Source organism: Excalfactoria chinensis, chromosome 9 (assembly GCF_039878825.1).
Source record: "Excalfactoria chinensis isolate bCotChi1 chromosome 9, bCotChi1.hap2, whole genome shotgun sequence".
Lineage (NCBI taxonomy): Eukaryota > Metazoa > Chordata > Aves > Galliformes > Phasianidae > Excalfactoria > Excalfactoria chinensis.
In genome coordinates this window covers 5,367,426-5,382,601 of record NC_092833.1, presented here as the reverse complement: position 1 = coordinate 5,382,601, position 15,176 = coordinate 5,367,426, and the positions used below count along the sequence as shown (strand labels likewise).

The 15,176-nt window shown below is 40.6% G+C and overlaps 1 protein-coding gene across 6 annotated transcripts in view; it reads right to left on the bottom strand.

The window, feature by feature from the left end:
* The window catches only part of NYAP2 (neuronal tyrosine-phosphorylated phosphoinositide-3-kinase adaptor 2), a 124,311-nt gene that overhangs the window by 44,342 nt on the left and 64,793 nt on the right, over positions 1-15,176 (bottom strand). For all 6 annotated transcript variants that reach the window (XM_072344661.1, XM_072344666.1, XM_072344664.1 and 3 more), the window contains one exon: positions 5,895-6,992. In XM_072344661.1, the coding sequence (XP_072200762.1) occupies positions 5,895-6,992 (1,098 nt within the window). The remainder of the gene's footprint in view (positions 1-5,894; positions 6,993-15,176) is intronic.

The following is a 15,176-nucleotide window of genomic DNA, read 5'->3' as shown; positions in this document are numbered from 1 at the left end:
TTTCAGTCTTTTACCTGAAACTATCTTTTTTACTTGAAATCTAATTAATAAACAGCAGCTATTCATTTTTCTTTTTTACTCTTTCCAAGTTGATTTCTTCTTCATTAAGAAAAAAAATAAAGTTGATTTAATTGCTGTGCAGAAACTGTTGATGCAGTCAAATAATATAAACAGAAGGAATAAATAAGTCCATATACATCAATCAGAAACAGCAGCTGTTTCCAAAAAAAAAAACCAACTGAGCAATTATTTATGAAATTATGTCTTCTTCAACGATTCTGTATGTGGTCATGATCCCAGGAGGACCTCATTTTCTGACGAGCCTAAATTGCTGAATTAGAAGTAGAGACAATGTCACAGTACCAATTAGCAAAACCACTGCATATCATCTCAAAATGCATGTTGTTTTTTTGTTTTAATAACCACGAGTAACAAAGACATTAATTCATCTCAAAAATAGAGGGGACACCCCACCATTCAGTGACTTGAATGATTAAAGGCCCTTTGAATAGACATGCCCGCTTTTGAGAGAAAGCAGCAAGCCAACAAATGGCATAGCCTGCATTTCAATCAAGGAATGGTACCTGCTGATTTAGTGATTCAAAAGAGAAGATCCCAAACCTTGTATTATTCCTGGTGCTGAGAAAGGGCTGAATTGCTGGCACGCCATGCTCAGTGAAGCAGTAACAGTGCAGTGAAGGCACCCAGAGACACACAATCTGCCGCAGAGCTGCCATGCATCCTTTCACACATTTCATTTCTTCTTAGTATCTTTGTTCCTCAGCTCAATCCTTCACATTTGGCATAAACCATGGAAACATCACCATCCTGCTTCTGAGTGGTTAGCTGAATGACCTTACCGCCATGCTACAGCTTTCCTTACCCCTTATTTCCTGTGACTGCTAACTGGGGGAACACATTTCAGCTTTAACAAGAGGCTCCAGCTGGCCAGACTGGATGATATGTATCAAAGCATTTAATCCATTACCCACTTTTTTGTGCTTGGGAATTTAGAGATTACTGGTTAAGGACAACAACAGGTATGGCTGAAACAGCATTCAGGACCACTCAACCGCAAAATTAATCTTTTTTTTTCCCCCCTACAAAAGTCTGGTTTCTCAAGGACGTTGACAAAAACTGGTCATCCCCATGTTTACACTTCCATTATTTGAAGTTCTGTCTAGTAACAGTAATTACTGGCACTCATGCATCAAAACAGGAGCACTCCCTCTGGCACTAGTGGACAAAGGGAAGACAACTGAAGTAATCTACCTGGTCTTTGACATAGTCTCTCATCACACCCTTATCTTGCTAAATTGGAGAGAGATGGTTTCAAAGAGTGGACTACTGTGAATAAGGAATTGGTCACATCCAGAGCATTGCAGTCAATGGCTCTAAGTCCAGGTGGAGGCTGGTCACAAGTGGTGTCCCCCAGAGGTTTGTCCTGGGACCAGTACCCATTAACATCTTTGTGAATGACATAGATGGTGGGATTGAGCTGACCGTCAAACAATTTAGAGGTGGAGGTTTAATCACAAACATAACTACATGAGACAAGAAATCTCAACAGCCATCCCTATTTGTAATCATTCCAACTGAATGTTCAAAGTAGCACATTCACAGATTTCCTCCCTATCCGTGACTAAAGCTCAAGAGTGAAACTCTGCAGGTAAAAACCAAAACAAGGTGCAAAGCCCTTCAGTGAAAGCAAAGAGAACTGGTTCAACAGAGCATGTGACAGTGGGCACACACACCTTCCAAATGCATTAGGAAAGTTCACTGTGTACCACAAGGAAAGCAGATGATAGTGACACCTTTTGATCAGCTTCCCCATAGCCTCTGAGGCTGACGTCATGTTTTGTAGGGGTCTGCAAAGTGTTTGGGCATGCAACCATGTTACCTCACACAGGTACTGATGAATAATAATATTGATCTTTTCTACTCCTTCACAATTTTCACACTTGACAACTATATTCAGTTTTCGGTAGGTTTCTCTCCATCTTTCTGCCTTTCTTTGTGATCATCTTCCACATTTCCATTTCTGATTTGGCATTACTATTCATTTTCCTTTGTTCTCTCTCCACCTTCATAATTGTGCCTCAATGCATATTTAAGATGTTAACAGCACACAAGAGAACTTTTACTACAACACAGCACAATAACTGAACAGCCTATAAAATCTAGTTATGCACATCACAGCAGCAGCCCATGGATGCTGGGTGAGCTCAGTAATAGGGCTGAGGCTTCAGCAGAAGCTCCCATCTTCAGAAAATGTGGCCCTAAGGTCGCAGTCTCCTTTGTATCACTGATTTGTCCCAATTTCCCACTAATCACTAAAACTCTGCAATAATAAAATGGAAGGGGAAAATAAGGGAAAAATGCCAGAAGAGCAAAGAAAATAATACACAAAGGAGGAGCAGGGCGGCTTTAACTCACACAAAATAAGCTTTGTACAGTCTCATTCCTCAAAAAGAAACCTATTCAAAATTGCTACAAACTAAAAGACGGTGAATAAATTCTGAATTGGGACTCAAGTGCAAAATTTCCACAAAGTCAGTTGCAGTGATAACAATAAAGATGAGAGAGATTTTGCTCTGTAACTGCTGCAATATTTTCCAAATACACTCAGCTGAATATAAAATGTAGGATTGTGCTTTTTTGGGGGACTAGCATATGGCAGCGAGAGCTTCAGACAAGTCACAGGGGGCTGAGTCTTAGAGGATTCAATGAGAAAGTTACATGAGATGTGCTCAGAATAATTTCATAGTGTAGAAGCACACATTCTTAGTTTCCTAGCACAATTTCATAAGAGCCACTTAGCTTCTGCTTTGTTTGTTTATCAGCCTCTGGATTCTGGAATTTATTCTTTATGCTGAAACCAAATTACACTGAAATGACAAGTATAAAAACATAGCAGTCCCCGCAAGTCCCATGCTATGCATGTGCTCTCCCATGGCTTAAAAAACTAATCCAAAACTGAATTACTTTAAGCTTCCAGTGTGATTTACAGGAGCAAGATTTCTTCAACACATCTTATGATTAGTCCAGTCTATGCTCACTATCACCACATATTATCACAGTGTATAAATATGACAGTTTGGTAGATTCTACTTTCATATCCCACAATTTAGGGTTGGTTTTTTTTTTTTTTTTTTAATTATTATTATGGTAGATCATTTCAATGCAAAATTGCAGGACATGAAATATCAGCCCTATATGTGTTTTCAGTGTATTTTAAAAGGACTTCTTCTACTATATCTGGGCAGAAACCTGATCCTTCCTCAGTGCATTAATCCCATGAGATTAAGTCATACTGTAAATACCAGATGAATTACAATCGGATTAGATGGGCAGTCTGTTCGTTTACTCAACACAGCTGCGCTCCAGAGTCTTTTCACCACTAGTCTCCATTTATGAAATGAATGCTTTGTCCCTAAAATAAGTGAACACTGTTTCTATTTCATGACTCTTTCGTATTACCATTACCAATTACATTGCAATTACCAGTGACAAGGACATTTCTACTTCCTAAGGAGGAATCAGAATGCTCCTTGAGAGACCAACAGGAAAGCTGTTCTTTACAGAGATCCACAGGGCAAGATTTATTTTAAATATATCACTGAAATATCCCTTGATAGTCTGCATTCTATTTCAGCCAAGTGGAATACTGAGAAGATCCTTTTGGAGTTATGTATGAGAAAGATGCACATCCATTTCTTGAAATTTCCCAGGACTTGACAGATTAATCACAAGGTATTTCCATAGTTTCCAAACATAGTACTTGTGCCTACATCACATTTATGAGACTCAGCGGTAGCTCTGGCATAGCTTGGAGTTTGGGGAGAATTTCTACTGACTTATCAGTAAGAATCGTGTTTAATAATGTTCAGACTTGTCTGCACTTTGCCAAAATCTCTCTACCACTTCACTACAATTATTTGTAAATGTCAAAACACATCCCTCATAATTGTTCCCAATTACAGAAATCACCTTGCCATTTAGGTTCAAATTTGCTTCCATCCAGCACACAAATCTGGTGATACTGTATTTTAATAAAAATCACTTCATAAACCTTACTGAGTGATGGAGCTAAGGCTTTCATATAACAACGTTGATTGTAGGCCACGAAAGTATTAAAGCAAGATAAAACCAGTATCTACCCTGACTCACATTCTCAGAATGCTGCTGACTCCACTCTTACCTCTGCCTTCTGATTTCAGAGTCATTATCCCTGCTTTTCAGAGACCTGCAAGAATAAGACTGCTGAGAGCAGGGCAGACTGAAGTCCTCTCCCCAAGCTCCACCACACCTCTGTGTCTGCACATACTCAGCAGCTGGGGACAGTGCTGTCAGACAGCCCACTTGAGTTGGTGGTGATCACAGGCACACAGGATTCAAGCGAGCTGCTTACCAAGGAGATGTGTGGGGAGGACACCGGTGCACTTACTGGTACCACAGGCACCCTGTGATCAACCACTGCTCACCTGAGCTTCTGCACTACCAGCATTAGGCAGACTGAGTTAACCTGGTCATAACAGCCAGGAATGTCTGTGATCGAAAAGCAGAGGTGAAAGACAGGTGAGCACTGTCCATAAATACCCAGAGCAGTGTTCTTGTGAGTCCCCTGAGTATTCCCCAAAGTAAGGAGACTAAGAAGTTCAGCCCTGACCTCACTGCTATCAGTAATACAACAGAGCAGCATAAACGAAATCAGTGGAAAATTCACCTCTGATCTCTATTAATTTATTAGCCTGGAAACAAGAACACCTTCATTTAACAGACAAAAGCCACTATGGTCTGTCATGTTACAGCTGCCAAATAGGTAAAATGTAACACTCGTATTGATGTAAAATTGGTTGCTCTCTGAAAAGAGCTTTTCTGTTAGGCAGGCATTAAGATTACAAAGTCATAAAGTGATTTTACGGGAGTTACAAGAGAAAGCATACTGAGCACGCTTTGCACTCAGACAAAAGCTGTTATGGCTGAGTCCCACTACAAGACACTGCCTTTATGACCACTGACCAGGAACACTTATTTTCAAGAGAAATACTGGTGCCAGATTCTGCTTTCACTCACACCTGTGATTCCTGCTGCTTTCATTTGGAGCTTCCATGTTTCACTAACTCAGAAGTGCTTTGTGTAAACCTGAAGGCACAGGGGACAATGGTTTTATGATACGGTATATTCAAAGTCAATATTGGCATAAGGTTTTTTCTACACAATTTCCTCCCATCCTTTCCTCTGTGTGTGGGTAATGTGTGGGTAATGTGTTTTAGGTCATGTTGGTTTTCATATTGATTCACCATATAGCCTCACAACCAGTCTCACTGTCACAGCTGAAAGATACTCTGAGGCACGGGACAGAAGGAGGCAGTGGGAAGGGGAGGAATGCTTTAAGCTGATACCACTGGTTTCTACCATACACACAGTGATTACTGGCAAAGTTAAGGGTGGTTAATAGAGGCCCACAGAAAATACTGTCTGGACATTTCACTACAAGTTGCTCAGACAATCATCTTAACATCCATCACAACATTAAGAAGGTGGGATACTGAGAAGATCCCAACTCACATGGGACTGCTTTGACTGCATAAAAGTTAATGAAAACTGACTCCTATTGCAAGACCAAACCATGAATTGTACTCCTGTCTGACAAGATTCTGTAGTGTGGTACATACACATGCTTAAGAATCTTTAAGATATAACAATACAAAAGCTAACTTTAATAACGTTCAGTTTTAATAATAACCATTTTTCTTCTAGTTACAGGACAATTACATATGGAATTCAGAGTTCTGCAGTATTTGCTTTTTGCCAAGTATTAGATTTAGTGAAATACAGCAGAAGTTGCTACTCTATGAGTAAAAATGAGTAAAATTGTATTAAGAACTTACTTTCTGCAGGTTCCTTAGATCTTCTGCCACTGGAGGACTTCCTCAGGAGACTTCGTCCTGAGGTAAAGAGGCTGGTTAGTTCCTCCAGAGGACTGGTAGGTGTCCGAGAACGGGAACTGCTCTGAGATGATGACCCGTAGGTACTGACTGAGACATTTACCATCTTTCCTCCTTCTTGCAATGTATTTCTGGCTGTAGAATGAGGCACTGATGGAGAGCTTCTTGAGAGACTTCCTGAATGTACAGAGTCGTAAGGTGGAGGTCTTTTGAGGCTTAAAGGGGTAAGAGACCTACCCATACTGACAGGAGAGGGTGAGGCAGAGTGACTTTTAGGATAACCATGTGGAGACTGTGTTCTGTATAAGGTAGAGGGATGAGGAGGTGAAGAGGTGTGCCCAGAGGTGCTAGTTCCATGAGATACCATCTGCTCTTTCTCCAGTTTTTGATGGCCTGGTGTATGAGGTGGCAGTGAAGATGGAGAAGCTCCAGCTTGTTGTTTTATGTAAGACACATTTTCTAAAACAGGAAGCTTTGTGACCTCTAGTGGAGTTAGAGGAGACTCGTCAGAATTTGGGGAACACTGCACTGGTGCTGGTGGGAACACCAGCAGTGGAGGTCTGTGAGAAAGCAGATTTGGAAATGGTGGGGGTATATCACAAAGCAAGCCCTTGGGAGTAGATGGCACTGAAGTCTTGGTGAAATCGAGGTCAGGCACTGTGGGAGTAGCACACTGAGAAGAACAAGTGTGATGGTCATATTCACATTGACATTTTGAATCTTGGCCTACATCATCAAATATAGGGTATTTCATCTCCTCATAGACTGCTTCACTTTGGTCATCTTCATCTTTTTTGAAGTCTCTGAGTATATTCCCAACCATTTCAATATAAACAGGCTCTTCTTCCTCTGTGTCTGGGGCAGGACTGCTGACCTGTGACAAGGACGCATCCCTAGTGAGTGGTGTCTTCATAGGGCCATGCTTTTTGATGTAAGTTTCATCAAAAGATGTGCTTAACTGAGTGTTTGGATTTCGTTTCGGCTTAGGAGGTGGAATCTTCTTTGTATATTCATCACTGTGAGGTCTTGGTTTGGCTGACACTGAGAACAGAACAAAATACAAATTCTTAAGAAATATTTAACAATCTTTGTCAAACATAGGATCTCTGTAACAGTCTCATAATTCTGGAATGGATTTCATGGCACCATCCTGTTGCTGGCTTTTTCTGGTAGCGTATCAACTGAACTCTACATAAATAGCATCCTATTCAAAACACTCCTAATCTACCCCAAAGAGGTTGTGAGTCTCCAACAGTCAGCCACTAAAGAACGTTTCCCCTCCTCTGAGACAACTGTCCTCTACCAAACTCTTTGGGCAGGAGGACTTTCCATTTTTAATTATCATTCTTTGAAATATCACTGTGGAATTTTAAAACCCCCAAAGTTGCCAAAGACATAAAATTAAGTATCCAAATGAACTCATTATGGCTGTAAGAGCACACTTTAGATCCCGGACATTCACACTGGAGTGACAGTGATGCAACTCTGCAGTAACACATTGATGAATCAAGACTTTTTTGCTTACAGTAACATCCTGCATGTTACAATTGTCTCAGCATTGAAAAGGAAAGGAAATGCTAACAGAAAATAGTGCAAAATGTCCTGTTGGGATATTCCTAATCATTTATCTGAATTCAGTCCTATGAATACACAAGACTTCAGTGAAGTCAAGAGAAACAAAATAACCTCATGGACTGAGGTCCTCCTGAAACAGGTTTATTTAGAAAAAAACAGATCATTTTATCTGTGAAATTAGAAATCAAAACATGATGAAATTCATTTGAAAAGGTGAAGGATTTCTCCAAATTATCCTTGAGGAATTAAAGACAAATGAAACTCATTTTGTTCTCTTGGCACAAATACTTAATAAAATATCTCACTAAATGTTGGGGTTAATAGAGTACCTCATTAAATGTTTAGCTGAAGTCAGTTCTTATCCTACATGGATTCAACAAACTAAGTCTGAAATGAAATTTACTACACATACTGAACCTACTTTGCATTCCTATAGAGTAAACAGTTCTCACACTAAAGGCCTTTACACATCATTGACAAGTTTCTCAGTTTTCCAAAGCTCCTAAGCTGCATGCCAGCTTAGAATGGCACCTTTCCATTCTTATCAGATAGTAAAGCTCTTGCAAATTGCTGCTACAGATCTATTGCTGCAAACTCAGCATTCAGAGAATTTCCAGATCCCATTTGCTGACCCAACAATCAGATAGCAGCTAGAGAATGTCTGATCTTAAACCAGCCAGGCAGCACTCACAGAGTTAAAAAATACTCTTTCTGAAACAGCTTTCAATGTGTTCCCAAAGCCAGCAGCTCTGCCAGCTGCAAGGCAGTGTTTTGATGGCCAGCTAGGATCCTGACTGCCAGAGAAGGTGCCTGCACTGCTGCATTTTGCTGACGAGTTTTGGTCAATGTCAGAGGAGGATTCAAACCCAGCATCACTGCTTTGCAATCCTTCTGCTTTATCTCTTAAATAATTCTTCGGTACTTCTTAAAAGGCATAGAAATACTGGCAGCTGTTAAACAAGATCCTAGGTTTGTTTGGGACTAAGGAGACTTGGATATATTTGTGAGCTGACAGATGAAGTAACAGGACTGCTCTTCATCAATAACATGCGTCTAACATAAAACTAATGTAAAACAGAGCAAAAACAAAAAGAAAACTATCAAGAAATAAAAGGAAAAAAAGAAAAAGAATAAGAAAAAAAAGCTCACAAAAATGAGATTATACTTTCACAATGGCTCCAATTAATGTGTTCCACTTTGGAGCAGGCTAGGGACACGCAAAAGCTACTACAGATAAGCGTATTTGGTAGCTTGATAGTTTTCACTCTGTGGATATATCCTAATGTACTTTAAATTTGTCTTTTTAATTAACCCAAATTAATTTTCTTGAATGTCTTATGATAGACTTTGGGGAATGAGATGTAGGCTATGTGAGTCATTTGGGCTTTGCAGAAAATATTACTCCTGATGTATTTGACCATACGATCAGATTTTTCTTGCTCTGCTTCCAGATAAATCACCATTCCCTTTCTATTTCGTATATTATTTGCATATCACATTCATACAAGTTCTACTGACATCAACTTGAGCTCAGTCCTCTCTCCACACCTTCCTTAATCTGATTGATGATATGTTTACTTAAAAGTAAGAGTGTTTAAGAACACCATGTTTTCCTAGAAAGTGCTAGAAACAGCATTTGCTTCTTTCTTCCTTCTGTTTTCACTATTTTTATGCAAGCTGATAAGGTTCTGCTGTGCGATCTCTGCCCTTCCCGAAGTGCTGGGGTTTATACAAACAACACTCAGACATTATTACATTATAGACAAGGAAATGAGAAATGTCATGGAAAAATGAGTGACATTCTGCCATCTCGTCTCGTAAAGTATTTTTGCATGGTTTGAAATTAACTGCTGCACTGACACACATAGCATTCTCATCTGCCATTGCACGGTATGTAGCATTAGCCTAAAATATCTTGGTGACATTATCAACAAAAAGGTCAAATGATCTGGCCCTGCCATATGATCCGCAGCATAAAACATGACAAGGTGAAAGATTTGCTTTCCTCTTTCTATTCAAAGCATTCTTTCTCTGCCAGTTTCCTTTATTAAAACATCTATTTCCAGGAGATGGTATGTTATGAAGATCCTTTTCTCTCCGTGATAAACTGCACTCTTAAAACTAAAATTTAAAACTAAATACTTTAAATACTTATCAAACCTCATAGAGTTGCCTCCAATCTGCTACTTAGCATTTACATTTGGTGCTGTAAGACTTCCTAGAGGATATAGAGCAGCAAAGAAATCTTTTATTATGATTGGGAAGGAGCTGCACAACACCTACTGGGAACTTCCTTCAGTTGCAGTGGGGCATTCAGGAGATGAACAGAATTAGCTTTGAGAATGCTATGATGCAAGACACTATGTTTATTGAACAAAGATTTTTACTCTGAAATGCTGCTCAATAGCCAGGGCTGAATTCACAGCACCCAGGGTTATGGAACACCTGCACACAAATTTCTGCTCTACTCCTAAATATCAGAGGAAAAGATAGGAATCCTGAAACTGAACAGAGCTGTGCAAAGCTGGCAAAAGGAGCAGGGAGTATTTGTACAGCTCCTGTGCTACCAACATTTGGCAGGGATAAATGTGCACAAATGCTGAAGCCCTGGCAAGAGCCCATAGCCAATGAAAGGAGATTATTTGGCAATCTCTTGAGAGGAACAGGCAAGATTGCTTTAAGTACTTGACATTTATCAGGCAGAAAAAGCATTCGGTGCCTGCTGGGAACATAAACTCCTATGAAAAGCAAACCATGCTGACATATTGGTGATACACGTACTGCAGTGTCATCTTCTCTAAATATGGGGTAATTAAGTGCTTTTCAACATGGATTACCATGTCCCCAGTTTGTTTGTCCCTGATAATCCACCCTGAGACCTGGCCACCAGTACTTTACTGCACATGGGGCCTGACCCAAAGGTAAATGGAAGAAATATGAAAGTTCCTATGGATCCCTGCAGGCTCTGATCTGGGTCTTGCTTCCTCAGGGTGCTGCTCTGACTGCCACTGCTGTCACTGAAGGCTGCAGCTCTTCCACTCCAGGGATTATTCTTACATCTACTCCAGCAAGCTGGGCACACCTATACATTGAGGGATACAGAGGCATAGAGAAGGACTATTGTTGGTCTGTTAATTGAGCTTTTCTTTGTGGAGAATAGCAAAAATCTGCCACTGCTTTTTCAATTAGAAATAAACTTGCTCTTTGTTAATTCCCACAGGGAAGGAGACCCAGTTAATCACGACACTATGTGTCAATTTCTTGATCTACTTATAAACAGATGGTGAAGCTGAGTTGGCATTGGGATTGCTCACAGGGAGTTTCCAGGACCTGCAGACAGTGAGAAGCAGCTCGTGGCTGTGGGTTCCCCAACTACCTGCAGTCCCCAAGCACCGCCTCAGCTGGGATGGCAAACAGAGGGCATGATATTCTCAGCTGGAGGCTGCAGAGCCACACATATTCAATATTTGGGGAGTTTCTCCTGAACAGGGTATTTTCAAGACCTCTCCTCCCAAAACAAAAGTTTCTGGATTCTTCTTTTCATCTCCAATCAGAAATTCCCTCTCCACAAATACCACATCTCCTCCATAAAATATCCTCACGGTTCTCCTAAGACAGATTTTTGTCTTTCAGTCAGCTCAGTTTTTCGTACCACTTGTGAAGCCAGAGGGTAAGATGAAGGTGAGGACAATTTCTCTCTCTGCCAGGTGCCACTTCCCTAACTAGTCATGCAAAACTGCCTCACAAAGCCCCTGTGGATGCTTTTATTGCAATTAAGGCAATTCGCTGCCAGGGCTGCAGGGAGCAGTGCAGAGATGCTTGGAGGATGGCGGTTCAGCAGCCACCACGAGCTGCCACTGCTGCTCAGGCTGTGGGAGCTCAGGTGCTGTGCTAAGGACTCTGTCTTCAGCTTTCCGAACTACCAAACCTACCACAGCTGAAGAACTGGAAGTACCGCCGTCCTTGCAAATAAAGCCCAACTTCACTGAGTTTACACCTGTTGAGCAGCAACTGCCTGTATTTATTAGCAATCTAGTGCCAAGCAATTATCTGCCTTTAATAAACTGAAAGGAAAACCAAACACGCAGGCAGTAATAACTTCAGTTCTGATCTGGAAGCAAGCAGCACGGTGCTTAAAATAGCCTTACGAAACCCCATTGAATAAGCAGAATACGACATTTTTGAAATGAGATATTTGTAGCACAAAGGTTACGCATAGCTTTCAGACATGCCCAGGTAATCCATCTTTCATAGCTGATTTTGGAAGTATAGAACCCTACTTGCCATCCTATCCTCTTGTAGCATTTTTTTTTCTCTATCTGAAATAGGCAAATATGTTATCACATTGTTTCTTATGCTTTGCTGCCTGTATAAGGAATGAAAAAAAAACATCTGAAAACTAAAATGGATTTTATCATTTTCTATTGTTTTTTAGGTGTTTTACCAGCTTTTGTAGTTTGAAGACCAAGCTGATTTATTGCACTGTTCACTCAAACAGGACAAAAATACAAGTAACAGTACAATTCTTCCCTTTCGATTTCTGCAAGAGCCCACAGCATTCCATTTCTTTCTGAATAAAGGAATGATTTGAAGCCTAACAGGTTTTGTTTTGTTTTTTTCCCAATTCTTACAAATGTTGTTCTAAATGAGGAAAGATTAATCATGCTGCATTTTGAGGGATACTTCTATCAAAAAAGAGCCTCCAGGAGTGAAAGGAAATGGAATTTCTTTAATTAAACCCTGAACTTTCTGGGTACTGAACCAAAGATGCACAGATCCTGATTTACAGCACTGAACTGAATGGAGAAAATCCAACACTGGGGCTGCACAGAACCTACGTGTGCATGCGTGTGTGTGGTGTAAGTTCAAGACCGTAAGTAACCCCACTGGCTTTTATGAAATGAACTCCTTGTTCAAAGGTGCACCTGATTGAAAGAGCATTTGTGCACCAGTGCTTGTACTGGGTCTGATTTCATTATCTCTAAAGATGAATTCTGAATATTCTTAGTGAGATTGAATTTAAAAAGGCACAGTCCTCTGAACTGTGCTAAAGATTGGCACTCAGGAGACCTGAGTTTAATTTGTATCTCTGTCACAGGCCTCAGGGCCTCGGATGTCATTTCAGCCCTTAATGCTGCTTATTCACATGTGTCTTTTGCCAGTTTGAACTCTAAAGTGTTTTAGGAATGCTTTTTTTTTGTTGTTGTTTATATCAGCCTTTGCACAGTGGCTCCCGTCATAGCAAAGCCACAGCAGAAAACAAAACCAAATATTAAATGTACCTATTGGAGGCATCTTTTCTTCTCCAAGCAATTCTAAATGGCAAATGTTCTTACACTGCAAAGAGCCATAAATTACATGCATAGACACAAACATCTTAGCACACAACCACAGAAACATTAGCAGCGGGTTGGAGTAACATCAAAGAACAACTCTTCATTGTGAAGAAAAACCAGCCTCCAAAACAGCACCATCTTCACAGACACAAGTCTTTTCCCTGCAAGTTACACTATGCCCTTCTAAAGCATGATCGTAGGAAAGAGCAAAGGGGGAAAAGAACAAGGAAGTAATAAAAGAAACATTGGATTCACTGAAACACCTTTGCAAGCAGTAAGCGCCTTCAGCACAGTGATTTCAAACAGGGCATATTTCTTCCTCATCCTGGATCTATTTCCTCTTACTGGATGTTATCTGAGCATTTTAAAGAGGACAAAACTCTAGTCAAAATGGAAGGACTAAAAGACAGAGTCCTAAAATGATGCTGACACCAAAATAATAATCTATTCTAGTAGTAAAGTAATCCTCAGGTGCCTCAAGGCTCTGATTAAAGAGACTTCTTGAAAATTACTCAGGTTGCTTTATTTTGACTACAACTTCTTCCAACTTTTAAAATGAATGATTTCTGCTCCAATCCAAGTGACCTTGATAGCAATATTCCAGAACTTAATGCCTATACAACAGTAGAATTGGGCCCTGCAATTAAATTAAATTTTGCCTTAATTCAACAACACAACTAAAGAAACCAATGGGCACCAAGGTAGGAAGATGGTGTATTCAGCTTAGGCCTGTGTCTCTGGGCCACAAAGCCAAATTTGCAGCCCCGTTGCCTCACTCTTTACAAGCTATAAATGCCAAGCAACCCATATCAGCCATCCTGCTGCCAGAGCCTGCACCTTTGCTCTGCATTAAGATGAGGGCAGATCCAGAGATGCCAGCACATTTCAAAAACTCAGTCAGTCAGGAGTACCAGCATGCTGGAGGGAGTTTGTCCCCCAACTGCTGGGCTCCAGTGCAGAGTAACTTCCAGGCTTTCTCTTTCATATCCCTCCTCTGCTCTGTACACCCAGCTGACACACTGAGCTTTGCTCATTAACCTTACCTACAGTGACAAGGTCTCCAAAAAATTACCTAAGGGACAAAATATCCTGCTGAATGCCCAGTCTCACCCTTTCATATACTTCGAACTTCACTTCCTGGTTCTTTCAAAGACTGAGCAATTCTTGTCCCCACTTTATCCAGATAGCATTTAATTGGCAAAACAGAAAAAGAAGAAGAATTACAAAATGTTTGTAATCAAGCCTTTCTGTATTAGTCTTTGAAGTTAGAAGTTACTGTCTGTCATCGCAGCTCTGGAAATACAGAAATAATAGGATTTGTGTAAGGAATCCTTACATTAACCATACAAACAGCCACTGTTGCTGTTAAGTGTTGCTGGGTTGTGTTTCAGATTGCCCACAGTCCTCATGTGAAACAGCTTTTGCAGCCTGTGCAGCAGTAGCACTACGAAAAATAATACTGAGACTGTATAATAGAATCTCAAGGATTTCTACATGTAGAAAGGCAATTGGCATGGGAACTTATCAATAGCAAGCATTAGATGAATTACATTAAGGGTATGCAAATAAAACCTGCTGAATCACGACTGCAGAGAAATTAATTTAGAAAGCACATTCGCCTGTTTGTTGGGGGCTCTGGTGCTCATCTGCAGAAGTCACAATGGAGTATGGAAAAGCATCTACAGACTGACAACATAAGTAAAGCCCTTCAGTTTTAAAGCAATGTTTATGGCATCTTGACTGTCACCTTGGAGATGGAACCTGAACAGCTTTCACTGTTTTACTGTAAATAAATTGTTCTCACTCTATTCTTACAGCCACCCACAATCTCACTGCTCTTCACAGTGAGAACTCAGGCCGAAGTCAGCCCTCGTTACCCTCTATTCTACATCTTTGTTACAGTACAGCTATTAGAGCCCAGTTCTAATAGGGCTGTCAGCTAGGGTTTTCTGCTGCCTGTCCCTCTCTACAGCTATCCACCTGGAATCCTCCAAGTACCACCAAAAAGATGGTTAGGCTCTGCATTTTGTCTCATGGGATGTGCTGTGTGATAAGTCAAATTCCACCAACACGTTTCAGACACCAATGTCATGTCAGTTAGGTATGTGGTAGTAGGTACCACTCTGATTCTGGTCAACCCTTGGGGGGGCTTTGGGGGCTTATTTACATGTTTTCTGCCTCCTGAAAGGCACTGATGGTCTCTGCAGTGTCATTTGGCAATGTTCACCTCAACAAAGGCTTATTCCAGCCTTGTACTGATTTCTAATTATCATAGCTGAGGGAGGTAATAAGTGCAAACATCCCTGGCTGAGCT